This window comes from Zootoca vivipara, chromosome 7 (genome assembly GCF_965207765.1).
Source record: "Zootoca vivipara chromosome 7, rZooViv2.hap1.1, whole genome shotgun sequence".
NCBI classification, from domain to species: Eukaryota; Metazoa; Chordata; class Lepidosauria; order Squamata; family Lacertidae; genus Zootoca; species Zootoca vivipara.
The window spans coordinates 57,291,889-57,316,997 of NC_142590.1; the positions used below are offsets into that span (position 1 = coordinate 57,291,889).

At 42.6% G+C, this 25,109-nt stretch overlaps 1 protein-coding gene and 1 pseudogene across 1 annotated transcript in view; both read left to right on the forward strand.

The window, feature by feature from the left end:
• LOC148685093 (uncharacterized) overlaps nt 1-25,109 on the forward strand; it is a 144,798-nt pseudogene that overhangs the window by 101,789 nt on the left and 17,900 nt on the right.
• Nucleotides 1-25,109, forward strand: part of LOC118088520 (C4b-binding protein alpha chain) — a 67,301-nt gene that overhangs the window by 28,259 nt on the left and 13,933 nt on the right. The window contains exons 12-17 of the mRNA XM_088673564.1: nt 3,497-3,523; nt 4,197-4,272; nt 19,673-19,893; nt 20,610-20,706; nt 22,463-22,548; nt 24,037-24,234. Coding sequence (XP_088529690.1) covers nt 3,497-3,523; nt 4,197-4,272; nt 19,673-19,893; nt 20,610-20,706; nt 22,463-22,548; nt 24,037-24,234 — 705 coding nt within the window. The remainder of the gene's footprint in view (nt 1-3,496; nt 3,524-4,196; nt 4,273-19,672; nt 19,894-20,609; nt 20,707-22,462; nt 22,549-24,036; nt 24,235-25,109) is intronic.

The window sequence follows — 25,109 nt, forward strand, 5'->3', positions numbered from 1 at the left end:
TGGTGCCTCGCTAGACGAATGCCCTGTTAGACGAATTTTTCGCTATACGAATAGGTTTTGCGATCGGAGGTTGCCTCGCAAGACGATGAGCTTTTCTATGGCCACTGCTTCATCTTGCGAAGTGTGGCCATAAAAACCTCCGATCACAAAACCTACAGGGCATTCCTCTAGCGAAAGGGGAACAAGCTGTAGCGTGGGAAGAAGGCAAAGGAAGATGAGCTGTGAGTGCCTCTCAGCTGATCTTCCTTTGCCTTCTTTCCGCGCTACAGCTGGTTCCCCTTTGTGTTCTGCTGGTCTCTGCCAGTTGCCGCGAGCAGTGAGGGGCAACCGGCAAAGACTAGCGGAACACTAGTGCGGGAAGAGGGGGGGAGAAGCGGAGGAACGGATTCGTTCCTCTGCTTTCCCCCGCCGCCGCCTGTCTCACAGAAAATTGGAGATATGAAAGGAACATTTCATACAAAGATTACCATAATAAAGGACAAAAGTGGAAAGGACCTAACAGAAGCAGAAGACATCAAGAAGAGGTGGTAGGAATACACAGACAAATTATACCAGAAAGATATGGAGGTCTCGTACACCCCGGGTAGTGTGGTTGCTGGCCTTGAGCCAGACATCCTGGAGAGTGAAGTCAAATGGGCCTTAGAAAGCACTGCTGATAACAAGGCCAGTGGAAGTGATGATATATTCCAGCTGAACTATTTAAAATTTTAAAAGATGATGTTGTGAAGGTGCTACACTCAATATGCCAGCAAGTTTGGAAAACTCAGCAGTGGCCAGAGGATTGGAGAAGATCAGTCTACATCCCAATTCCAAAGAAGGGCAGTGCCAAAGAATGGTCCCACTACCGCACAATTGCGCTCATTTCACACGCTAGCAAGGTTATGCTTAAAATTATACAAGGCAGGCTTAAGCAGTATGTGGACCGAGAACTCCCAGAAGTACAAGCTGCATTTCGAAGAGGCACAGGAACCAGAGACCAAATTGCAAACATGCGCTGGATTATGGAGAAAGCTAGAGAGTTCCAGAAAAACATCTACTTCTGCTTCATTGACTATGCAAAAGCATTTGACTGCATTGACCACAACAAACTATGGCATGGTTTTTAAAGAAATGGGAGTGCCTGATCATCTCATCTGTCTCCTGAGAAATCTGTATGTGGGACAAGAAGCTACAGTTAGAACGATATGGAATAACTGATTGGTTCAAAATTGGGAAAGGAGTACGGCAAGGCTGTATATTGTCTCCCTGCTTATTTAACTTATATGCAGAATTCATCATTATAAAGGCTGGACTGGATGAATCCCAAAACGGAATTAAGATTGCCGGAAGAAATATCAACAACCTCAGATATGCTGATGACACAACCTTGATGGCAGAAAGTGAGGAGGAATTAAAGAACATTTTAATGAGGGTGAAAGAGGAGAGCGCAAAATATGGGCTGAAGCTTAACATCAAAAAAACCAAGATCATGGCCACTGGTCCCATCATCTCCTGGCAAATAGAAGGGGAAGAAATGGAGGCAGTGAGAAATTTTACTTTCTTGAGTTCCATGATCACTGCAGATGGTGACAGCAGTCACGAAAAGACGCCTGCTTCTTGGGAGAAAAACAGTGACAAACCTAGACAGCATCTTAAAAAGCAGAGACATCACCTTGCCTACAAAGGTCCATATAGTTAAAGCTATGGTTTTCCCAGTAGTGATGTATGGAAATGAGAGCTGGATCATAAAGATGGCTGATTGCCGAAGAATTGATGCTTTTGAATTATGGTGCTGGAGGAGACTATTGAGAGTCCCATGGACTGCAAGAAGATCAAACCTATCCATCCTGAAGGAAATCAGCCTGAGTGCTCACTGGAAGGACAGATCCTGAAGCTGAGGCTCCAATACTTTGGCCACCTCATGAGAAGAGAAGACTCCCTGGAAAAGACCCTGATGTTGGGAAAGATGGAGGGCACAAGGAGAAGGGGACAACAGAGGATGAGATGGTTGTATAGTGTTATCGAAGCCACCAACATGAGTGTGACCAAACTGCGGGAGGCAGTGGAAGACAGGAGTGCCTGGTGTGCTCTGGTCCATTGGGTCACGAAGAGTCGGACACGACTGAACGACTAAACAACAACAATGCAAGATATTGAAAACAAAGAGAGACCCCAGGGAAAGAACAATGGCTATACAGTCGTACCTCGGGTTACGACCACCTCGGGTTGCGAACAATTCTGGTTATGAACTCCGCAAACCTGGAAGTATTTTTTGTTGCACGTACGTTCTGCGCATGCGCAAAGCGCGAAAATCACACTTTGCGCATGTGCAAAATGGCACTTCGGTTTACGACCTTTTCGGGTTACGAACTGCGATCCGGAACGCCCACTAAATTTTGTGACACAACGCCCACGAAATTTTAAAGTAAAAACCCCCCTTCCCCGGGCCTAGTGGGGGCCTGGCAGCCTGGCAGGGGCCTTCATACGGTAAAACAAAGGCCGTGCTGTGGCCTGCGATTCGGGCGCTTGTCCTCCCCCCCCCGGGCCTAGTGGGGGCCTGGCAGCCTGGCAGGGGCCTACATAAAACAAAGGCCGTACTGAGGCCTGCGATCCGGACGCTCACCCTCTCCCCATCCCCGGGCCTAATGGAGGCCTAGCAGCCTGGCAGGGGCCTAGGGGTCTGGTAATGGCCGCCTTGGTGGTTTCAGTTGCTTGGTTGATGATGTCATTATTTGGCGCCGCACTTCAGAGCTTTTTCTGATGACAGCGTGATGTCTAATTTGTGTGCCACTTTTTTGCGTTTAATCACTATTTAAAGTATAAAAGCTGTGCTTTTTTGGAAATTTATTTTATGCCAGATCCCTCACTGATGAGCAAGGTACGCTTTGCCCTAATTTGATGCAATTTGGTTCAGCGGATACGGAGAAAGGCTGTGACCTCTGCGTGCGCAATGCCTACATTTTTATATATATAGAAACTGCTTTGGGATTCTTTGAATCACTAAAGTAAGTCATTTAGAGGAACAAATTTAGAATGTACTGGTACAATCGTACCTTGTTTTGTGACTGGGATCCGTTCCAGAGTCCAGGACGCTAGACAAAAAGGACACACGACAAAGCGCCACTCTGCACACATGCATGAAGCAGTTTGCGCTTCTGTGCACGCGTGATTTAGCACTTCTGTGCATGCACGAGCGACAAACCCGGAAGTAACCCGTTCCAGTACTTCCGGGTTTGTTGCGGATATTGGACGAAATGGACGTTAGACATGGTGGACTCAAAAATTATGTGAAATTTTTAAAAGTGGGAAACCCATTTATTGGTTCCAGCAAAACACTTCTGTATTCAGTCTTCCATTGTGTACTGGAGTGGATTATCTCCAGTTATTAGTTGTGTTATGTTTTATTCAGTGTATGAAACACACAAATGCATACATGCATAGAAAGAGAGAGAGCAAGTTACGATCTGTAACAATTACATTGTTTCAAATTTTAGCTCACACTTTTCTTCTATTCTAGAAACTGACAACATCCCAATTATTGTTGGTAAGTAGTTACCGAGTAAGTTACTTGGGTGTACAATCGCTGCTATTGTACTTTCATGCCTTGTGGTAATGTGTGTTTCCTTTACTTTTTTCTCCAGTTTTGGTTTAAATGTTGAAGGCTTCTACTTGGAGAAGATATTGATTCTTTATCAAATATCCTTAGGGTACAGACAGATATCCTCTGTTTGTATTGTTTGTTTGTTTGTTTATTTGTATGCTTCCTCCACTATCTTTGCTCCTGCAATGTACATAGCTGTCTCCAAATTCAACACAGACTTCCCCCATGCTGCGCCTTTTAATGTTCTGGCACCGGGTGTGACTGGGGCTTTAAAAAAATCCTCAGGAGTAAGGGTGTCTTAAGCTCAGGCATGCCAACCATAAGGGGACTAGTGTTGAGGTGGCTGTGTGTGTGAGACACATCACAGGGCTAATGGCCACTTCTTCAGATGCACACAAAAGCTCATACCAATGAGAAATTTAGTTGGTCTCTAAGGTGCTACTAGAAGGAATTTTTTTATTTTGTTTCGACTACACCAGACCAACACGGCTACCTACCTGTAACTAGAACCTGTCTTGTGACTTCTATTGATACTATTGCTTTTCCTCAACAGAAAAATAATTACTTTTCTTATTAACTGGTACTACGGTATATCTTTCTCTTTTTCCCCTTCAAGGATGTATCCTGGCTGTTTTAATTGTGCTTGCTCTAGTTGCTGTATTTTGGAAATACCGATCTTCTATGAAAACCGGGTGAGTCAGCCCAAGACAAGCTGTCCCTGATTCTCTGTAGCCTTCTTGGTTCCTGAGTGAGCTTCAATATGCTTCTTGACTTCTACTTTGCTCACATTTTCCGCATACATGTGCTTAGTATTCAGAAAGGGCTTGCACATTTTTTGTTGAACAGTTGCACTAATTTGCTAGCACAGAATAAAAGCTAACTAAAGCACTGTAATTATTCTAGAACAGCTAGTCAGTATTTTATCCCATTTCCAGCATTGGTGTTCTGATGTGACAGAAATGGTATTTCTCAGTTTACATCAGCTGTCTATCCCAATGCTGACTTCACAATGACTATTCTGGCCCTGAAAATCTTGAAATCTACCATAAATAAAGTTATAAAACATTATTGTCTATTTTACAAATGTGTACTTGCGGTCTGCGGTTTTTGCTTTCAGACATAGTAAGAAAATGGATTTGTTGGGCGGTTCTATCTAAAGGCAGTAATGTTTTGTTTTGGTTTTCCCCCTAGAAGAATCTAGGGCAGTGCTGTAATCTAAACCAACAATTTGCAACAATAACTTACTCTGCACATTTCTCTTGCATGGCTTTTCTTTCTATTTTTGTATCCAGGACTGTTCATTTTTGTTGTAGCTTTGTATGCATTATTTTGCAGTTTTGATATGACCCATAGTTTGTGAGTACTAATTAAGCTGCTTCCATGGATTAATTCAGTAATTATTTACTCATTATCAGTATTCAGTGCAATGATTTCTGTCACAGATTGGTTACATGTCTTTTAAGAAGGACAGTGGAAGGCTCACTGGAAGGACAGATCGTGAAGCTGAGGCTCCAATAATTTGGCCACCTCATGAGAAGAGAATAATCCTTGGAAAAGACCCTGATGTTGGGAAAGATTGAGGGCACTAGGAGAAGGGGACGAAAGAGGACGAGATGGTTGGACAGTGTTCTCGAAGCTACGAACATGAGTTTGACCAAACTGCGGGAGGCAGTGCAAGACAGAGGGCCTGGCGTGCTATGGTCCATGGGGTCACGAAGAGTCGGAAACGACTAAACGACTAAACAACAACAAGACTTTTGTGGGATTCAGATTTGATACCAAAGCATGCTGATTGCTTTGTCAGAGGCAAGAGTTCTGTTTGATTCAGAGGCAATATCCCCAGTGGAGAGAAGGGCAGGCTCTCTAAGAGGAATCTGTTTGTTGTTGTTGTTTAGTCATTTAGTCATGTCCGACTCTTCGTGACCCCGTGGACCAGAGCACGCCAGGCACTCCTGTCTTCCACTGCCTCCCACAGTTTGCTCAGACTCATGTTCGTAGCTTCGAGAACACTGTCCAACCATCTCGTCCTCTGTCGTCCCCTTCTTGTGCCCTCCATCTTTCCCAACATCAGGGTCTTTTCCAGGGAGCCTTCTCTTCTCATGAGGTGGCCAAAGTATTGGAGCCTCAGCTTCAGGATCTGTACTTCCAGTGAGCACTCAGGGCTGATTTCCTTCAGAATGGATAGGTTTGATCTTCTTGAAGTCCATGGGACTCTCAAGAGTCTCCTCCAGCACCATAATTCAAAAGCATCAATTCTTTATGATCCAGCTCTCACTTCAATACATAATTACTGGGAAAACCATAGCTTTAACTATACAGACTTTGTTAGGAATCTATTAGAAGTCACTATTTTTCTATAGTTAGTCTGTGTGTCTCCCATAGGCCTGGGCGATATATTGATATCAGGAGTGAACCACAATGTTGCCTTCCCTCAGCAATATCTCACTTGTGAGACTGCCACTGCTCTTGAGTCCCTCTGCTAGCAGCGCTTGCTGAGTGAAACCACCATCCCACTCTGCCCTCATAGGGTACAAAGGGAGAAACAAGCTGCATCAGTGAGGCACCGATACAGCTAGTTCCTCCCTCTGCATCTTTAAACTGCTTGGCTGAGGAGTGTGGTGGCTAACCTTGCCTCAGCTGAGCAGTTTGATGGAGAATCTGATCCCGCCATTGGCTCACATTAGCCGGTGTTGGGGTGGGGGCTCCCCTCAGCTGAGCAGTTAAAGGATCCCCCAGCCCAGCATTGGCTCTTGCAAGCCAGCGGCGTGGTGGGGGATACTTTAACTGGTTGGCTGTGAGATGCATCGTTGCCCTTCAGCAGGTGGAAGAGAGGCTTCCTCCATCCCGCAACTGAGCAAAGCCCGATCCTGCTGAGGGATCGAGGATCGGTCAGTTGGGGGGTGGGAGCCCTTCTGCCCCCAACTAAGCAGAGGGCAGAGGCCACCTGCATTGACCCCAGCCTGTAAGGCACCAGGGTGAAAGGGCCTCAGCTCCTGCAGTGAGAACTGCCTCAGTTTCACCCTACGTCTCGCCAGTGCAGCTTGTTTCAACATCACGGTGTATCGCCAAACTGTGATGCCTGGCTGGTGATTTATTGAGATGCTGAAAACTTAACATCAGCCAGCCCTAGTCTCCCACTCTTATATCTGTTGTGTTTATCTAATCTGCTTTACTTCTAATATCCCGCAGTGGCTAACAATCAGTGCATTACATCTTTTTCTGTAGCTTCTGGAATTGATTTTCCTGCTCAAGAAGCAACAGCATGGCTACTGCTTCAGTGTGACAGTTACTTGCATTACTTTAAAAAAATGAGTAACACGAAATGGAATGCAGATGTATTTGTGTGTTGCTTTTCTCCTTCCTGACAGGAAAACTAAACAAAATGATGCAATGGTCAAAATATAGGTGTTAATTTCAATTTTTTAATTATTTATTTTTTACAGACAACCTGAAGCTCCTACTAGCTCTGCTGAATTTGCTGAGCCACAATTGGAACCCAAAGGTTCCCAATTGGAGTAGCCTTCTGCAGTTATTTCCTAGCAGTTCTCATTTGGAATTTTTACTCTACAACTGGAAATGAGAATTGAAGGAAGAACTATTTGGAATGCCAAAGCAGTTTTCATTAGAAAACTGCCCACCCATGCTATTCAGCTACTTGAAGCATGAAGCAGTACTGGGCCCCAACAAAACTCACATCATTTGCTCTTTCTTTTGCATTGAACTGGGTTCCAACTTCCCTTGAAGAATGTCTCTTAAGTGACTCAATCAAATACAAAGCCAAGCAGAGCTGATTGTATATTTACCTTGGCAGGGTGCATTATTCTTCCTTCAAACCATGGAAAGATGTAATGGGTTCCGTGTAGGAAATGTGAAAGTCATAGGCAAACAAAAGCTCTGCATCCTTAACCAAAAAATCAAGGAACACTTTCTCAACACCTTAATTTCAATGGGAACACGGAAAATATCTCTCCCATTAAAATCAATTGGAGTGAAAAATGCAGTGCTTCATATGGTTTGAATTAAAGCTTGCTCTATTCATGAAGGTATTTTGTTTGTTATACATTGTTTTTAGAATCTAAATTGTTCATATTTATTTATTTAAATTGATTAAATATGTATAGAGAATGTTGTTTATCTTAGAATGTGTGCAAATAAATTGAAATGTTGAATAAAAGACACTAAGTACTCCCAAGTGATAAGAGCAGCTGATTATACACTGCAGTTTGGGTTGATACAGATAATGCCACATACCGGTAGCTGTTTCAAATGGCTTTCTGGCTATGAATGATGCATAGATGCATGGTGCAGTGAGGATAGATGTTTGTGGGCAGGTACTTAACTTCTCCTTTAGAGCACCTAGCCAGGCATTCTGTGCACTCTTTTATCTTATGCAAAGCCTCATTAGATGGTGCCTTGAACAGAAGTTTTTGTTCTCAGTATCTCAGGTGGGCCCTAGTATCTCAAGTGTTGCTGATCAATGCCAGGTCGGTGAATAGCAAAACAACAGCCATTCCAGACTTGATCCGGGATGAATATACTAACCTGGTTTGTATTACAGAGACCTGGTTTGATGAACTGGTGGTTGAGTAGCCTCTCAGCTTTGGCCACTGGAATTATCTGTACAGCAGGAGGCAAGATCAGTGGGGTGGGGAGGCAGAGCTGCAATGGTCTATCATCATAGCATCTCCCAGGTGCCCTTTCTCCCAGTTTGCTGGGTTTTAATTTGTGTATCTGAAGATGGGTGACTGGGACAAAATAGGGAATCTGTTGCTGTAGCCCCATGGAGGTCTTGGGGTTTGTGCTGGTCTCCTCCAAGCTTGTACTGGTGGACTTTTAACATTCACGCTGAGGCTCCCCTGTCAGATACATGAGTCTGTCCCAAATAATTTCTGACTCTTCTCATGCATCTGGGCACACACTGGATTTGGTTTTCTGTGAAGGATTGGATGATGGTGATGTTAGAGTGGAGGAATTTCTATAGCTACATTGTCATGGTCCGATCACTACTTGGTGGAGTTCAGACTCGCTGAAACTGGATACATTTCAATTTGTACATTCCAAAGATGTGGACAGAATCCTTGGAAATGTGAGAGCCACCACATGTGTACTAGATCCTTGCTCTTTCTGGCTCATCAAAAAGACCAGTGGGGAACTTGCTGGGTGGGTGAAGGGAATGGTCAGTGCCGCCTTACAACAAAGTTCCAACATGACTAAGGGAGACAGTTAAAAGACCTCTATTGAAAAGGCCGTCCTTGTATTCCATAATTATTGGCCAGTTTCTAATATTCCAGGTGTGGTCGCATCTTGTCTCCAGGGGTTTCTGGAGGAGTTAAGCAGATCTACAGTGGTCCCTCGACTTACGAATTTAATCCGTTCTGAACGGACCTTCGTAAGTCAAAAAAAACGTGAGTCAAACCCATGGGGGGAATACAAAAAATCGTAAGTCAAAAAAATCCTATCTAAAAATGTGTAAGTCGAAAAAATCCTATCAAAATCGCATCCAAAATGGGACTTCCGCTTGACTGCCGAGCTGAGCGGACGGGAGGTTCCCGACGCTGGGAACCTCCGGCGCGCTGAAGGCAAGGGAGACCCCGCAACGGCGATGCGGGCTTCCATTTAATCCTCAGATAGCGCGTTCTGAGGACAGGATTCGGCGGGTGCCTGAACGTTTCCCCTACTCCCTGGTAGACCCTAATAAGGGCAGCCGAGAGTGAGTGGGGTTGAAGACTAGGGCGCCTCGAAAGGATTTCGCTATCTTCAGCGCGTGCAGCCACAAGTCCGCAGGCACTACGAGCGATCAAGTTCTCCATTAAAAAGCTGTTATTCGGATAATTTGGATGCCGTGAGTAAAAAAGCTTCGTTAAAAAAGTGTTAATTTGGAAGCAATTTGACCGCGGGAAGGAGTTAAAATGGAGGTCTCTTCTTCCCTGCTGCACTAAAGATGGAAGCAATCAATTATTGCTACAGCAACAGAGGCTTTGAGAACTGATAATATTCAAGATCCAAGCCTCGATACTACCCCTGTAGCAGGGCAAGGGGGAAGAGACTGATTTTGAATTGTATGTCCTGCAGAGGACATGCTTTAATGAAAGTACAAGCCGATTTTCTTGCTGGGAGGGAGAGACCGGGAAAGACAGCGAGCCCCTTTGTGAGGTTACAAAGAGACTGGATTGCTTTACAGATACATTGTTTCCTATTTGGATAATAGACTGGCAACATATTGACTTCTTTGTCAATTTGAGGTATACAGAAAATAAGACTCTTCTTTGCTTTTATGACTGTTTGCCTACGTGCTATTGGTAAGCTCTAGCAGCTGCAGCTGCTTGGATGGTGCTGAGAAAATAGTGACCTTGACATTCCAATCCTGCAAAGCTGGTGTGTTGTGACTGAAATTAAGGCTTGCCACCAGAGGGGAAAATAAACGTTCAATTTATTGCTAACATTTGGAACTGGTGCACCTCTGTTTGTTATGGCAGGGGATGGTTCAGAAGGTTCAAAGGAAAGAAGGAAATTGTTGGTTTCTTCAACTTTTGAAGATGAGGTGCTTAAGATGTTAAGTACCCTTAAAGAGGGACAGGACAAATTACAGGAGACGCAAGATAAACATACAGAAGAATTTAAAGATTTAAAAAAGGAAATTGGAACGCTGACCCAAGATGTTCAACAGGTGAAGACAGAGGTCGCTGGAATAGAGACTAGAGTGATGCACTTTGAGACTGTGAGAGTGCAGGATTTGGAAAGCCAGCACTACCAAACACAGGTCCAAATTGCTTTTCTACAGATGCGAGAGAGACAAATGAATTTGAGAATTCGTGGATTTCCGGAGATAGAGAAAGAAGATTTAAAAGCAACCTTAATCCAGGAGTTCATGACAGCTTGGGAATTGACAAAAAGCTTGGGAATTGACAAAAGAATAATTGGATGCAATAATTGTGAAGGCCTATAGATTTGGAGTGAAATCAAAGAAGAAAGATTCAAAATTCATAAGTGATTGTATGGTAGTGTTCCAGACAAGAGAACGAGATAAAATTCTGGGCCTACATTACCAGAAAAATTTGAAAGTAAAAGGCAAGCAGATCATCCTGTTTAAAGACATCCCGAAATTTTTTTTGAGCCTGAGGGGGAAATATACAGATTTGACAACTCTCCTGAGGAAGAAAGGAATATATTTCCGGTGGGAATATCCGGAAGGGCTCTTTTTCAAATATCAACAGAAGAAGATTCGGATCAAATCAGTGGATGACAAGATAAGATTCCTGGGGGGGAAACCGTGAAGGACTTTGAAGTGGAAACGGGAGCAGGCGCAGCACCACAACCAATATCGCCACCTTTCTTTGACTTGAAACTGCTAGGAGCTGGACCAGGAGCAGAACCCACAACTTAGTAAGCAAGATGGCATTGAGAATACTTCCCTGGAATATCCACGGTTTGAACTCGAAATTTAAAAGAAACCAGGTATATCATGTGTTACAAAAACAGAATTTGGATGTCATGTGTTTACAAGAAACACATGTGACGAGAATTCAGAGAAAAATATTACAAAATAAAAAATTGGGTCAGGATTTTATCTCATCGGGAAAGGTTAAAAAACGAGTAGTAGTAACTTATGTGAAGGAAAAATTTGATGCAAAGTTTATATTTAAAGACGAGGAAGGAAGATATGTTGCAGTTGAAGTAAAGGCGCATGGGGAGAAGTTTCTAATGGTCAGAATTTATGCACCAAACGAAGTTAAATCGGAATTTTATAAGAAGTAACACGATTTATTGCTGGATTATATGGATTATAAAATTGTTTTGATGGGGGACCTGAATGCGGTGGTTTCTACAATGATGGATAGATCACAAAGGCAAAGATTATCAAACGATGGAAGATTACCAAAGACTTTCTTTGAGTTGGTTGAAAATTTGGACATGATTGACACTTGGAGATTAAAAAAACCATTAGAAAAAGAGTTCACGTTCTTTTCAGATGTACATCAAACAGGTTCCAGACTCGATTATATTTGGACTACAAGAGACTTGGCTCCAAAAATAATTAAAGCAGAAATTTGCCCAAAGACTTATTCTGCTCACAATGCAGTGCTGATGGAATTAAAATTGTTTGTACAGGGTTCGCATAGATGGAGAATGAATGATGCCTTGTTGAGGAATGAACAGATTGTTGAGAAGGGCCAAAAGACCCTAAAAGATTATTTTGAAATAAATTTAAATAATGAAACAGAAAGAAGGGTCATATGGGATGCCAGTAAAGCGGTGATGAGAGAATTCTTGATTCAGCAGAATGTAATAAGGAGAAAAGCACAAGAGGCAAGAAAAGAGAATATTATAAACCAAATGAAAGAGGAAGAGAGAAAGTTAAGGACTAACCCAAAAAATCAACAGGTTCAAAAGGAAATAAATGCTTTACAAATACAATATTCTCAGCTAATTAACCAGGAAATTGAGTGGAAAGTGAAGATGATGAAGCAGAGATCTTTTGAATCTGCAAATAAATGTGGGAAGTTGTTGGCATGGCAGTTGAAAAAGAACCAAAAGCAAAATGCAATAAGTAAGATAATACAGGAGGAAAAGATTATAGAGAACCCAGCAGAAATCAGAAAATGTTTTCAGAAATATTATAAACAATTGTATAAGAAAGATAAAGAAGATTTAGGATAAATGGACCAGTTTTTGGTCAAACATGGACTGCAAAAAATTCCGACACAAAATAAAACCCTACTCAATCACCAGATTACAAGGGACGAAGTGGAGATAGCAATTAATCAATTGCAAGTAGGCAAGGCACCAGGACCAGACAGTTTGACTGCAAAGTATTATAAGACTTTAAAAGACTGGTTGATTCAGCCTTTGATGGACGTTTGCAACAAAATATTAGGTGGGGACAGGGCATCAGAGTCCTGGAGAGATGCATTCATCACATGGATACCTAAACCGGATGCGGATAGAGCTCAAGTTAAGAATTATCGTCCTATCTCATTATTAAATGTGGATTACAAAATTTTTGCAAGTATTATGGCTATGAGGTTGAGGAAGGTACTTAATGATCTTATACACCATGACCAAGCAGGTTTTTTACCTGCTAGGCATATGAAGGATAATATCAGGAACATAGTAGATGTTTTGGAATTTTTAGAGGCCAAGAGGAATACGAAGGCGATATTGATATTTATAGATGGAGAAAAGGCCTTTGATAATATTTCTTGGAGTTTTATGAAGAAAAATATGGAAAATTTGGGAGTTGGGCAAAATTCCATGAATGGTTTGAATGCAATTTATTTTGAGCAAAAAGCAAAAATTATAGTTAATAATGTGGTGACTGAGGAAATAAGAATTGAAAAAGGAACCAGGCAAGGGTGCCCACTTTCCCCTTTATTGTTTATAACAGTTCTGGAAGTCTTGCTGACTATGATTAGGGATGAAGCCTCTGCGGATGATTTAGTATTGACAATGCAGGACCCAGAAACCAGCGTTATTAAAGTGCTGGATATAATACAGGAGTTTGGACGAGTTGCAGCATTTAAGTTGAATAAGACTAAAACGAAAGTCTTAGAAAAACACCTTACATTAGAGGGGGGAAATAGGTTACAGGAGACTACTGGCTTGATGTTTGTAAAGAAGGTGAAGTACTTGGGTGTAAATATGACTGCAACAAATTTGAATTTGTATAAAGATAATTATGAAAAAATGTGGAATGAGATTAAGAGAGATTTGGATATATGGTCTAATTTGAAATTGTCTTTGATGGGTAGAATATCAGTTATTAAGATGAATGTGCTGCCGAGAATGTTATTCCTATTCCAGGTATTACCGATAATCGACAATATAAAGTGTTTCAAAGAATGGCAAAAGGTTTTATCTAAATTTATCTGGCAGGGGGAAAAAACCCAGAATTAAGTATAAGATATTAACAGACACGAGGCCTTTTTACTGGGGATAGTCAGGAATGAAATACCCAAAAAGGATATCACATTCTTTTTATATGCCACAACAGCAGCTAGAATTTTGATAGCAAAATATTGGAAGACACAAGAAATACCGATGGTGGAAGAGTGGCAGATGAAAATGCTGGAATATATGGAATTAGCTGATCTGACTGGGAGGCTTGGCGACCAGGGAGAAAAATCGGTGGAAGAAGATTGGAAGAGTTTTAAAGTTTATTTGAAGAAGAATAGTATTGTAATTAAATAGAAAGAAATGGATTTTGATGTATATACAATGCTGTAGTTTAAGATTTGGCTTGGTGGTGAAGGAAAATATGAAATATGATAGACAATGGTTTTGTTTGGAATTAAGAATAAGTATAATTTAAATAAGGATAAAAGGATTATGAAGTAGAAATTGCTAAAGTGGACTAGCAGTGAATCGCAGTAAGGAGGATCCGAGGAAGTCGCAGTACAATCCTATATAATAATGTCCAAGTTGTCCCTGCGTCTAAGCTGTCCCGTGTGTCCCTGGGTCACTGCGCATGTGCCCCAGGGATACAGGGATTGGACAGCAGAGACTGCGCGCGCACACTCTCCCCCCCCTGCCTCCTCCAACCGCCGCTCCCGCCGGACACCGCCTCACTGCAGGGCACGTCTCCCTGGCCGTGAGGAACGGCGGTTGGAGGAGGCGGGGGGGAGAGTGCGCGCGTCCTTCCTGTCGGCGGCTGGGGGAGAGGAACGGAGGAGGAGAACGCAGCGCTTTCTCCTCCATTCCTGTCCCCCTGCTGCCGACAGCAAGGACAGGTCCCAGGGTTCGGAGAAGCGCTGCACAAGCGCTTCTCCGAACCCCAGGATGTTCTAGCGCCCGTTATTAAATGGGCTGAAATACACTAGTGATTAGATAAGAGGTTAAGAATATGAAATTTTATATGTTTTGTTCTGTTGCTGTTTGTGTTTTTTGGTTGTTGTTATTTGTAATGTAGAAGGCTGTAGAAGCTTGCACCCCAGGGAGGTCACTTTGGTGCTGCTAACACCGCTGTTTGACTTCACCCCTGGAGACACATGCCATTGTATCTCGACAATAACTTGTGTATATGTATTGCAGAGATAGTGCTGGTGGATGGATGGTGGCAGTCAGCACTGCCCAATCCTCTTCTAAGCTAAACTAATGAAGAGTACAGGAGAACTGCAAAACCTTGGCATATCTGCTGCATTGAAATGGCAGTAATTATTGGGCCTATTTGGTATTGATACCAAATGCCCATTGTTGCGTTGTTCACTTAGGTCCTATCTGTACTATACACTTAAAGCAGTATCCTATCATCTTCATTTCCCCCAGCTACAACAAAACATGTCTCTACTGCATCATACTTTACAATCTAGGTAGGCGCTGCAACTTTCCAGCAGTTTGACTTCACCATGAAGGCAGATGGATGCCAACAAATTCAGACAGTCATGGGATATGTAGTTGGTAAGGGTGTTTAGACTTAGGGGGCTCTTTTTCCCCTCCCAGTGCTAATTTGCATTGAGAGTGTCTTTAAACCACTTTTGTTGTCCACTGACATTACCTTACCATTCTTAAGTTGGGAATAGAGTAGTTGCTTTGAAAAATGATAATCCAGCATCTCTGAACGACATGACCAATCCAATGACGTTGATTGATGTTGAAGAATCATTGCCTTGACACTGGTGATTTTTGCTTCTTCCCATACACTGACATTTGTTTGCCTGTCTTCCCAAGTGATATGTAAAATTTTCTGGAAACACTGTGGATGGAATCTTTTGAGGTGTTGGAGATGTCATTTATAAGTGGTCCATGTTTCACAAGGGTGCAGTAAAGTTGGTAGTACAATAGTTTTGTAAGGAAGCATTTTGCTTTCCCTGTGAATGTCCGAGTCCTCAATCGAGAGAAAGCTGCACTCACAGACCTCAGGCAATGTTGAGTTTCAGCATCAATGTTGGCTGTTGTTGAAAGATAATGGCCTAGGTAGGCAAAATGATCAGTATTTGCCAACATTACATCATTAAGTTGGATTTGCGGCGCTGTGGGGGGTGGGTTGTTTTGTGCTTGCTTGTTGGCATAGCACTTTGGTTTTTGGGATGTTGAGCAATAGGCCAAGCTTTCCGTAAGCTTCTGTTCAGATATTTAGGATGGTTTGGAGGCCATCTTATGAGTGTGCACGCACTACGTTGTCATCAGCATATTGAAGCTATGCGTATGACTGAAGGCATGGTAACCTTACTCTTTGCTTTGAGCCTACTCAAATTGAAGAGCTTTCCATTTGTTTGATATATGATTTCTACACCGGTGGGGAGTTTCTCTTCTACAGTGTGTAGGATCATGGTGATGAAAATAATAGTGTTTATTTATTATCATAGGAAGTGGGATTGATTGTTAAACCGTTCTGATAGCGGAATAGGGGGTCGTCTTCTGTGGGAATGAAGTCAGCTCCCTCGAGATTCCCCCTGTCCCAACACCAGGAGCAGCTCGCACACGACCCAGCTTGGGCTGCCATGTGCGGAGCCCGTTATCTCTCCCCCTGAGGGGTCAAGAGATCAGACCCACCACGCGGCTTTCAACCTAAACTACAGGGTGCCTTGCCCCATCAGTTATGGTTTCGCCCACCTTTTCCACTCGCCAATCCCGAGCGCGCTCTTGCCCGCAACCTCCAACCAGCACGCGCGCGGCGGCCTTGGGGCGTAAGCTAATACCGGGAACCAATAACGGCGGAGGCGGTTCCTCGTGTGGCTCCTCCCCCCGCCTTCCTTTCGGCGGAGCTCCTGAGGCGAAGCCGCTGCTCGCGCCCCTTTGCCAGAAAAGCGCTGCCGCCGCCTCTCCCTTCGTGTAGAGTCGTTCTCTGGGTCCGCTCCGTCGCTTTGCTTTTCAGCTGCGGAGGGAGCTGCGGCGCTTTCGCTTTCCCCGACTCCGGGCTCTCTCTCGTGCGATGGCGCCTCTTACCAGCTTCCCTGGCAGGGGGCGGTTTCCGTCCGCGCTGCCGCCGCTGCCGCCGCTGCTGCTGCTGTTTTCCTCGCTGTCCAGAGTTCACGGTGAGGTGAGGGGGCTTCGGGATGCCCGTCTGTTCTTCTGTCAAATGGGAGGCGCCCCGCCTCCCTCTAGAGACGGATCATGTCCGAGGGCGAAGCAAGGCTTTCTCGGGGATGGCGAAGGCCATTCCCGCGTCCAGGGCAGGAGGGAACTTGGAGCCTGCCTGTGTTTACCTGAAATTTGCTCTCTTTTCATTCCCACGTGTTTGTTCTTATTCTGCCTTCTGTGGCAACAAAGATCTGCTCCACCTTCGGCTGTGACAGCACTTCAGATATGTGGAAACAGCCGCCACGTCTCCCCTTAAATCTTTCATCTTCCAAGGCTAAGCATCCTCTTTCTATTGCGCTTCGAAAGACCTTTAACCATGCTGGATGCCTGACCCTGTTCCTAAGACCAGGAGTGCCAACTTGAATAAAATATTGGTGGAGGGGCATGTAATTGATGATGCAGTGCACACACACTATTTGAATTGCAATGTTCATTAACTTGGGGGGCAGCCCCCTCAAAAATTTTGGGGGGCACAAAGGGACATTGGCCCTAGGAGTTGGATCCTACCTCTGGGATATATGAAGTGTGTTGTAATTTTGTGCAAGCCCAGAGCTTCCCTGACCATGCTGTGGGTCCTATTTGCTTTCTTTTCCCTTTTATCTCATATTGTTTTGGAGTGTCAGGAGCAAATAACAGGGAGCCTCCTTGACTAATGCCAGTACTAAGATAGGTTGTGAGGCAGTGCTAGATTGTAGCTTTCAGCTCTGGAACAAGCGGATCAAAGGGTATGTTATGTAGCAGAGCCATCTAGGATCACTGCATGTTCTCCACCTCATGGGAGGGCTGTTAATGCAGCATTACCAAAGCCTCCCCATCTGATGCAAAGACATTTGCTGTCAATCCAGTGTATTCACAACATACTTTGATTTGAACACTGCAGTAAACAGCAGACAAATAGTAAAGAGTAGACAAACACCAGGCCTGTCCAGCAACATGGACTTTGTAAGAATTTGCAAAACAAGATCTCTCAAAAATGCAACACATTCACACATACAGTGGTACCTTGGTTCTCAAACTTAATCCATTCTGAAAGTCCATTCCAAAACCAAAGCATTCAAAACCCAAGGCGCACTTTCCCATAGAAAGTAATGCAAAAGAGATTGATCCATTCCAGACTTTTAAAAACAACCCCTAAAACAGCAATTTAACATGAATTTTACTATCTAATGAAACCACTGAGCCATAAAATGAAAGCAATAATCAATGTACTGTAGTATAAAATAGATAAGGCATTATTGTAGTTGATAAAAATTAAAATTATTTTTTTTCTTACCTGAACTGATGATAGTCATTGTTTGGATGGGGGGCTTTTATCCATCTCCGCAGTCACACAATCAATCAATCAATCAATCAATCAGTAAATTAACTGGGTTCAACACAATCACAAAAAAACAAATTAACTGAAAAAGCCTCAAAAACAAAACTCAATCCGTTCCAGAAGTCCATTTTACTTCTGAAATGTTCGAAAACCAAGGTGCAGCTTCTGATGGTTGCAGGCGCCCTGGAAACAATAGCCGACATCCACATTGAATGTTTGGCTTCTGAAAAACGTTTGAAAACTGGAACACTTACTTCTGGGTTTTTGGCATTTGAGAACTAAGGTACCACTGTATAATTATCAAAGGTAGTTGCTCTAACTAAATGGTCATTCTACTTATACAGAGCAATGGATGGAACGGCAGTGATGGAATATTCATATTGTTCCTTTGCCTTCTGAGCTTTTTTACCCCTAATGAAATGTGGTATTCTTCCAAGGAATGTTGTTCTGGGACTGCTCTATTACTTAATCTGCTATTTTAAGTCCTGTTTATTTAAGATAGCCATGAATAATTTGACCTGTTCTCTCCTTTCATCATTTACACAGAGCTAACATTTATACAGTTATTCATAGTTTGGAACTCAGTATATCACAAATAGTAATATTGTGTGACAGTTTCCATCCATAAGTCAAAGTACGAGATTTCTTCATAAAAACTGCCAAAAAATGGTATGGTATAGAGTTGCAGTTGTGTTCTTTATCTCTTCAGGGTTTCTAACACCACTCAAGAAAGAGTAATATAACCACCTTGAATTAGCACCCTCTATTTGTTTCCATCTCTTCCTTCAACTGAAGAAGTGTGCATGCACACGAAAGCTCATACGAACTTAGTTGGTCTCTAAGGTGCTACTGGAAGGAATTTTTCTATTATTTTGTTTTACAACTTCGAAGCACAACATATAGTGGTATCTTTCTGCTCCCAGGATTGTCCTGCAACAGTGAGAAGTAGGGTGGGACAATACAGAGTGAAAATGTGACATCATGTGTTATTTTAAAACAGATGTTAGACAAGGAAAGGAAGACAGCACAGCAGCAGCTGCATGGGTCTTAAAAGATCTAGTGCTGCTTTTTTGTGTTCCAGATTGTACCCCCATCCCATGATAACATAAAAAAAATAGTTACCATTTAACACCGGATCATTGCTCTATAGCCACTGGTTTGGAATTAAAATTTACTATATAAAATATTTATATTTCAGCATTCAACTGAAGTTGGTGGTTTGCAGCATTCATAATGAACAACATTTAAAAGAAAACCAACCCAGGAGAGCAGGTGCCTGGTGTTGTGTCTGCCATAGTTTGTCTCACACAGATTCTTTCTCAAAGGAATGGCTCCATCATGGGGAAGGAGACAATCCTTCAGTTGCTGCTACTGTTTGTATCTTTCTCCCTCTATCTCCTGTTAGGCATTAGATGCTGGTAACAGGTGTGCCACCCATGTGGTTCTCACAAGTTTGTTTAGATGAAAAGGCAACCACTTATTTTCCATGTGGGTAGCAGGTGGTAGATAAGGCTTCCATCTGAGCCTCACTTATCTGTGAACAAGCCCCTTAGAATTCAAGAGAGCTTACATCTGAAGAGACATAGTTATGATTACTCTATGTCTTACTGCTGCCCGTCTTGTTCCAGCTTCTGCTCTGCAAATGAACTCCCAGAGTCTATTGGAACATGGGCCTATAGATCCCAGTAAAGGAAAATGTCATAGAGATTTACGAATTATCTACTCCACTCCAATGAACCTTGTCTTCTCTCCTATAGCTTCAGAACTTCCTCTGAATTTTTATTTCCAAGTGATTGCACCCATCCACATGTAGCCAATGCTACCCTAAGGAGCGGGGATCCAAAAGACAGTTATCCTGCTGGGACTGTTTTGCGCTACCGTTGCATTGCAGGTTATGATCCTATTCCTGGAGAGACTCTTTTTCTTACATGTCTTGACACTTCAAAATGGTCAATAGAAAATCCTAGGTTTTGTCAAGGTAAGTTTCACTTAATTAGCTGAATAGTTAAAACTGTTGAACTGCCATCTTAGATCAGGTATCTTGTTTGAGGACTAGAGGAGATCCAGAGACTTCAAAAAGATCCACAGACTTCAAAAAGATAGAAAATATTAGGGTATAGAACATCGGAGACTTAAATTGGGGAGATGTAATATTCTGAACATCACTCCTAATGATGAACTCAAGTGGTTAATGCCGTTAGGGTCTGTAGACACACGGTGCTTTTAAGAAACAAGAAGAGAGCAACAGCCTGTTTGGAGGAAATATTACAATGTTGTAGTAAACAAAATAGAGTTTTTAATGATCTCAGCTGTCGTCTTTTTGATACTGGATATTGTCAGCAGTAGCAGTCCAGAAACTTTGAACATCTATATGCCACAGGCAACAAAGAGATAAGTGTCCATAAAGCAAAAAAATGGTCTCACAACTGCTTTCAACTCATGAAGGAGAAAAGAAATAACACCAATGTCTGCATCCATCCCTAAAGATGACATTATTGTGAACCACCAGTTAAACAGGATATTGAATTGAATGGATAGGTTTGATCTTCTTGCAGTCCATGGGACTCTCAAGAGTCTCCTCCAGCACCATAATTCAAAAACATCAATTATTCTGTGTCTGTAATGTACCTTTTTATTTTATTTTTAAAGAAATCAAGGCTACATGTGTTAATGCTTGTTTTGATTTCCTCTTAGGACAGCTATGTCCTCCTGTAAATATAGCGAATGGCAGAGTAGTAATACCAAGCGGAGGGCGGCTAGGTGATGAAATAACTCTAGGCTGTATTCAGGGGTGAGTTGTAGGTCACCTTTTGTACCTACCTAGCTTTGTTTAGAACTCCTGGGAGGGGCTCATGACAGAGACATATTAATTGTTAAAATATTAGGCTAGGTTTTTGACATTAATTCTTGTCTAGTCTGTGTTATATTTATAATCATGGGTGTCCAGGGAAAGGGTGAGATGGGGAGTAAATACTCCAAATAAATTATTAAACGCAACTGAGCAGCACCAGAGATCAGGTTTCTGGTTGGTTTCATAACTGAACAGTGGCAACCTCTGGCTTCTGAGAAACTTGTATTCAGGTCTTTCATTTGGTTCTTTCTCAGTGGGTGAAACTGCTGCCTTTCTATGACTAGACCTCACATCTGGATATGTTTCCACTCACTGGTGGAATCTGCAGTTCTTTCCCTGGCTCCTTTTACTCCTTGCAGCCCTTATTAAGTGCACTGCTGCTTCAAGCAAGTTGACCGTTCTCTGTGCATCTCTCTAAAAATAAAATAAATGAAATATGGCAGAATAACGATATTAGACCACACTTGAGGGTTTCCATATGCCCCACTAACTTCCCCTTCTCTCCAGCAAAATAAATATACCGTATTTTTCACTCCATATGACGCACCTGACCATAAGATAGACTTAGTTTTTAGAGGAGGAAAAGAAGAAATGATGTACTAAACTACCTTTAATAAACCACCGGTCCCACCGCCGCCTCTCGCTGCTGAAAGGTGCTGCGCTGCTTTCAGACTGCTCGTTCCTCCCCCGCCCCTTTGCTGCTGTTGATGGCTGCAGTAGAGGAACGGGCTGCTCGTTCCTCTGCCACTGCCGGGAGCCATGGCTCAGGCGGCAGAGGCATCCCTCCGCTTGCGTCTGCAGCGGCAGCCGAGGGATCCCGCTGTCATCCAGTGCCTTCGTTCCATAAGACACACAGACATTTCCCCTTTGTTTTTGAGGTGACACACTACTCCCCATCTTAGATGAATGTCAATCCTGGATTACTTGACTTGTATCTCAAGCACTTCACCTTGAATTGAGGAAGTCCACTATGATGAAATTTGAAATTTTAGGTTGGTGCTTACGAAGGCACTATGTCCAAGCTACTGGCATTTTTATGTTGGTGTGACTTTTTCTGGGCACTCTTTAACAAAAAGATAATTTCTTTGCAGTCATACCCCAGGTTACAAACGTTCCGGGTTACAAACTTCGCTAACCCGGAAGTAGTACCTCGGGTTACAAACTTTGCCCCAGGATGAGAACGGAAATTGTGCCTCAGGTTAAGAATGGTTTCGGGTTCAGAACGGACCTCTGGAACCAATTAAGTTTGTAACCCGAGGTACCACTGTATCTGGAATTAAATTAAATTAAATTGCTAGCTTGTCTCAACCTAGACTGACAGCACCCAGAGAAATGGCTTTTTCAGTTGCACTGCTCCACCTATAGAATCCTCTCCCCAGGAAGTTTCCCTTGCCCCATTTTCACATTGTTTTAGTAGAAAGTAAAGACCGCTTTACCAGCTCTCATTCAGTGTTATTTGAACTGGCTTCAATCCTACTGTTATTATATTCTTGCTGTTGTGTTGTTTCTAACTGCTTTTGAACTGGTGGTGGTTAGTTTAATTTTTTTCTGTTTCTGTCAACTAGCAGAGTAGCGACTCTGTAGGATGGGATATAAATAATCTAAATAAATCAAGTATACTGTATTTAAAGATATGTTCTCTTCACACACTTTTTAACCCAATTCACTAAAATAAAAGATTTCTCTTTCCCTTTAGGTACAAATTGGTAGGTGAAAGGACTCTTCGATGTGTGGAAGTAGCTGGCAAACTTGAATGGCATAAACCACCTCCCATTTGCCGTCGTAAGATGAGTTGTTAATTTGAATTTATTTAATTTAAATTCAACGTGCTACTGTGTGACTCTATTTATTGCAAAAGTGTAAGTCTTCTCAACCAGGATGCTTTCTGATCATGCTTAATATACTCATGATCATGATTGTTGCCAACTAGCTGACTTCATTTGCAGCTTTCCCCAGAGCAGGAAATTGGTGTTCTCAAATAACCCATTTGTTTGCAAACTCACACATAAATGGGAACTGATATACAGTGGTACCTCAACTTATGAAGGCAATCTGTTCCGCGGTGTTCTTCGTAAGTCGAAACCTTCAGATGTCGAAGCGTCCATTTTGTGAATGGGCAAAGGACGATTTTGCGTTTCTGCACAGACGCAGAACGCGCGCTTGGCAAAAATACCTCCGGGTTTGCCGACTTCGTAAGTCGAAACCTTCGGAAGTCGAGGCATTCAGATGTCGAGGTACCACTGTAATTGGTATTAGATCAAGGAAGAGTTGGGTACATAAGGAATTGTTGAAGTCATTCAAACCTCTGCCATTCCCTACAAATGGATATGCTCCACCAGGAATCATAACACAGCCTGATCATTAAGCCACTTTTCAATGTTTCTTGGAACAGAAAGGATTTGTTCCGTTTAATCTAGTATTTTAGTGGAAGTAGTGTAAGCAATGTTGCTTCATTATGCTTATTCAGACAAGAGGATCTAAGGGAGTAAAGCAGTGCATATAGAACATGCACACAGCACTAATCCCACATTCTGCTCACTGAGCCACTGGTGAAAGGGGTTAGTTTGGGGAGCACCAGAAGGTCGTCATCTCTGTGGTGACCTCGTAAAAGGGGGCAGAGAACCATGTATGCCACGTTGAACTTGGAGGAAAGGTGGGATAAAATGTAATATGAATTAAATAAATTCAATTAAATAAAAATGAATTAAATAAATTAAATTTGACTACAGCACATTCCATAATGCCTCAACATTTTTGACCTGTGTTTCCTGGGCTCACCTTTTGGCCTGGGTGCTTAACACTTAGCAATGGCTTGAGGAGCCTGAATTTTCCCCACCAAGCAACCATGTGGCAGCTGAATACTCAGTTGAGGTTGACTTTACTACTTCCATCAGCCATTTTGGGTGTGTGCCCTTTATTTAAGCTTTTGAACATCTTCCCTGATATCTATTTTTTCCAGAACATTCCTTGCTCTGGAGGTGGCACTGGGGCTTTGACAACTCCCTCTGTGAAGTTTCAAGTCCAGCTTGCTTCACAGAAGATCCAGTTTGCTTTTGAGGAGGTTGTAATACCTTCACAGCAGTCCACTTTTGTTCAGTGTTTGGGTGACAGTTAAAATGGATGCTCAGGCCTTGAATTATCAAAAGATTATTTCATAAAGTGGAACATCATTTAAGTGAAAATAACTTTAATCCAAATACACTCCTAACAGAGATGCTTTTGCAATTGTAGTCCTACTGAACTGTTGCTAATGTTGCTTTTGATCCCCAGGAATCCGATGTTACGACCCTCCAACCATTCTCTTTGGCTCACACAGTGGTCGACCTCATGAAGAGTATTTCTATGGCTCAACAGTGACATACACTTGTAATGCAAATTTCTCCCTTATTGGAAGCACGACTAGTACATGTTCAGATTCTCTAACTAGTACTTCTGGAGTGTGGCTCCCAGCTCCACCTAGATGTAGAGGTGATGGAGATTATGTTTGGTATCTTTGATGTACTATGTTAATGTAATTTGTGTACAATGGCTGGTGAATGGAATTATTGTTAGAATGAGCGAACTTTGCCATCTGCTAAGCACTGTACTGCTGCTGTTCAACCTGTGAGGTATTCAGTGGGATTGCAAATGATTCCGTGTGGGAGATGCAATAGTATTGCCCCCTCAATGAGTTGCTTGTTTTAACCTGAGTCAGTTTGAGAGTTTATGGTCTAATCCAGGCATCCCCAAACTTCGGCCCTCCAGATGTTTTGGACTACAATTCCCATCTTCCCCAACCACTGGTCCTGTTAGCTAGGGATCATGGGAGTTGTAGGCCAAAACATCTGGAGGGCCGCAGTTTGGGGATGCCTGGTCTAATCTAATCCAATCAAAATAATCACTATTGTATCCCACTGAGAACAAAGGAAATTAGATTTAGTTGTGAGCAATTTATTTGATTAATTTCATTTGGACTTGGTTTGCCTTTCTACATTCCAAGGGCTCTCTGCAGTATCTATACCAGGCATCCCCAAACTGCGGCCCTCCAGATGTTTTGGACTACAATTCCCATCTTCCCCAACCACTGGTCCTGTTAGCTATGGGTTCATGGGAGTTGTAGGCCAAAACATATGGAGAGCCACAGTTTGGGGATGCCTGATCTATACTAAACAAATATTGCATTCAGATGAAGTAGTTAGTATATAATGAGCTAACTTTACACATAGTATACTGGCATAATACTATATCCCATATATCAGCCTGATTAGGAATAGCCTGCATAGATGTGGTGGTTGTTTAAGAAAAATATTCAGTGGGTCACAAATACTTTAGTGAAATAACTTCAGCAGATGGTCTGAGGGCAG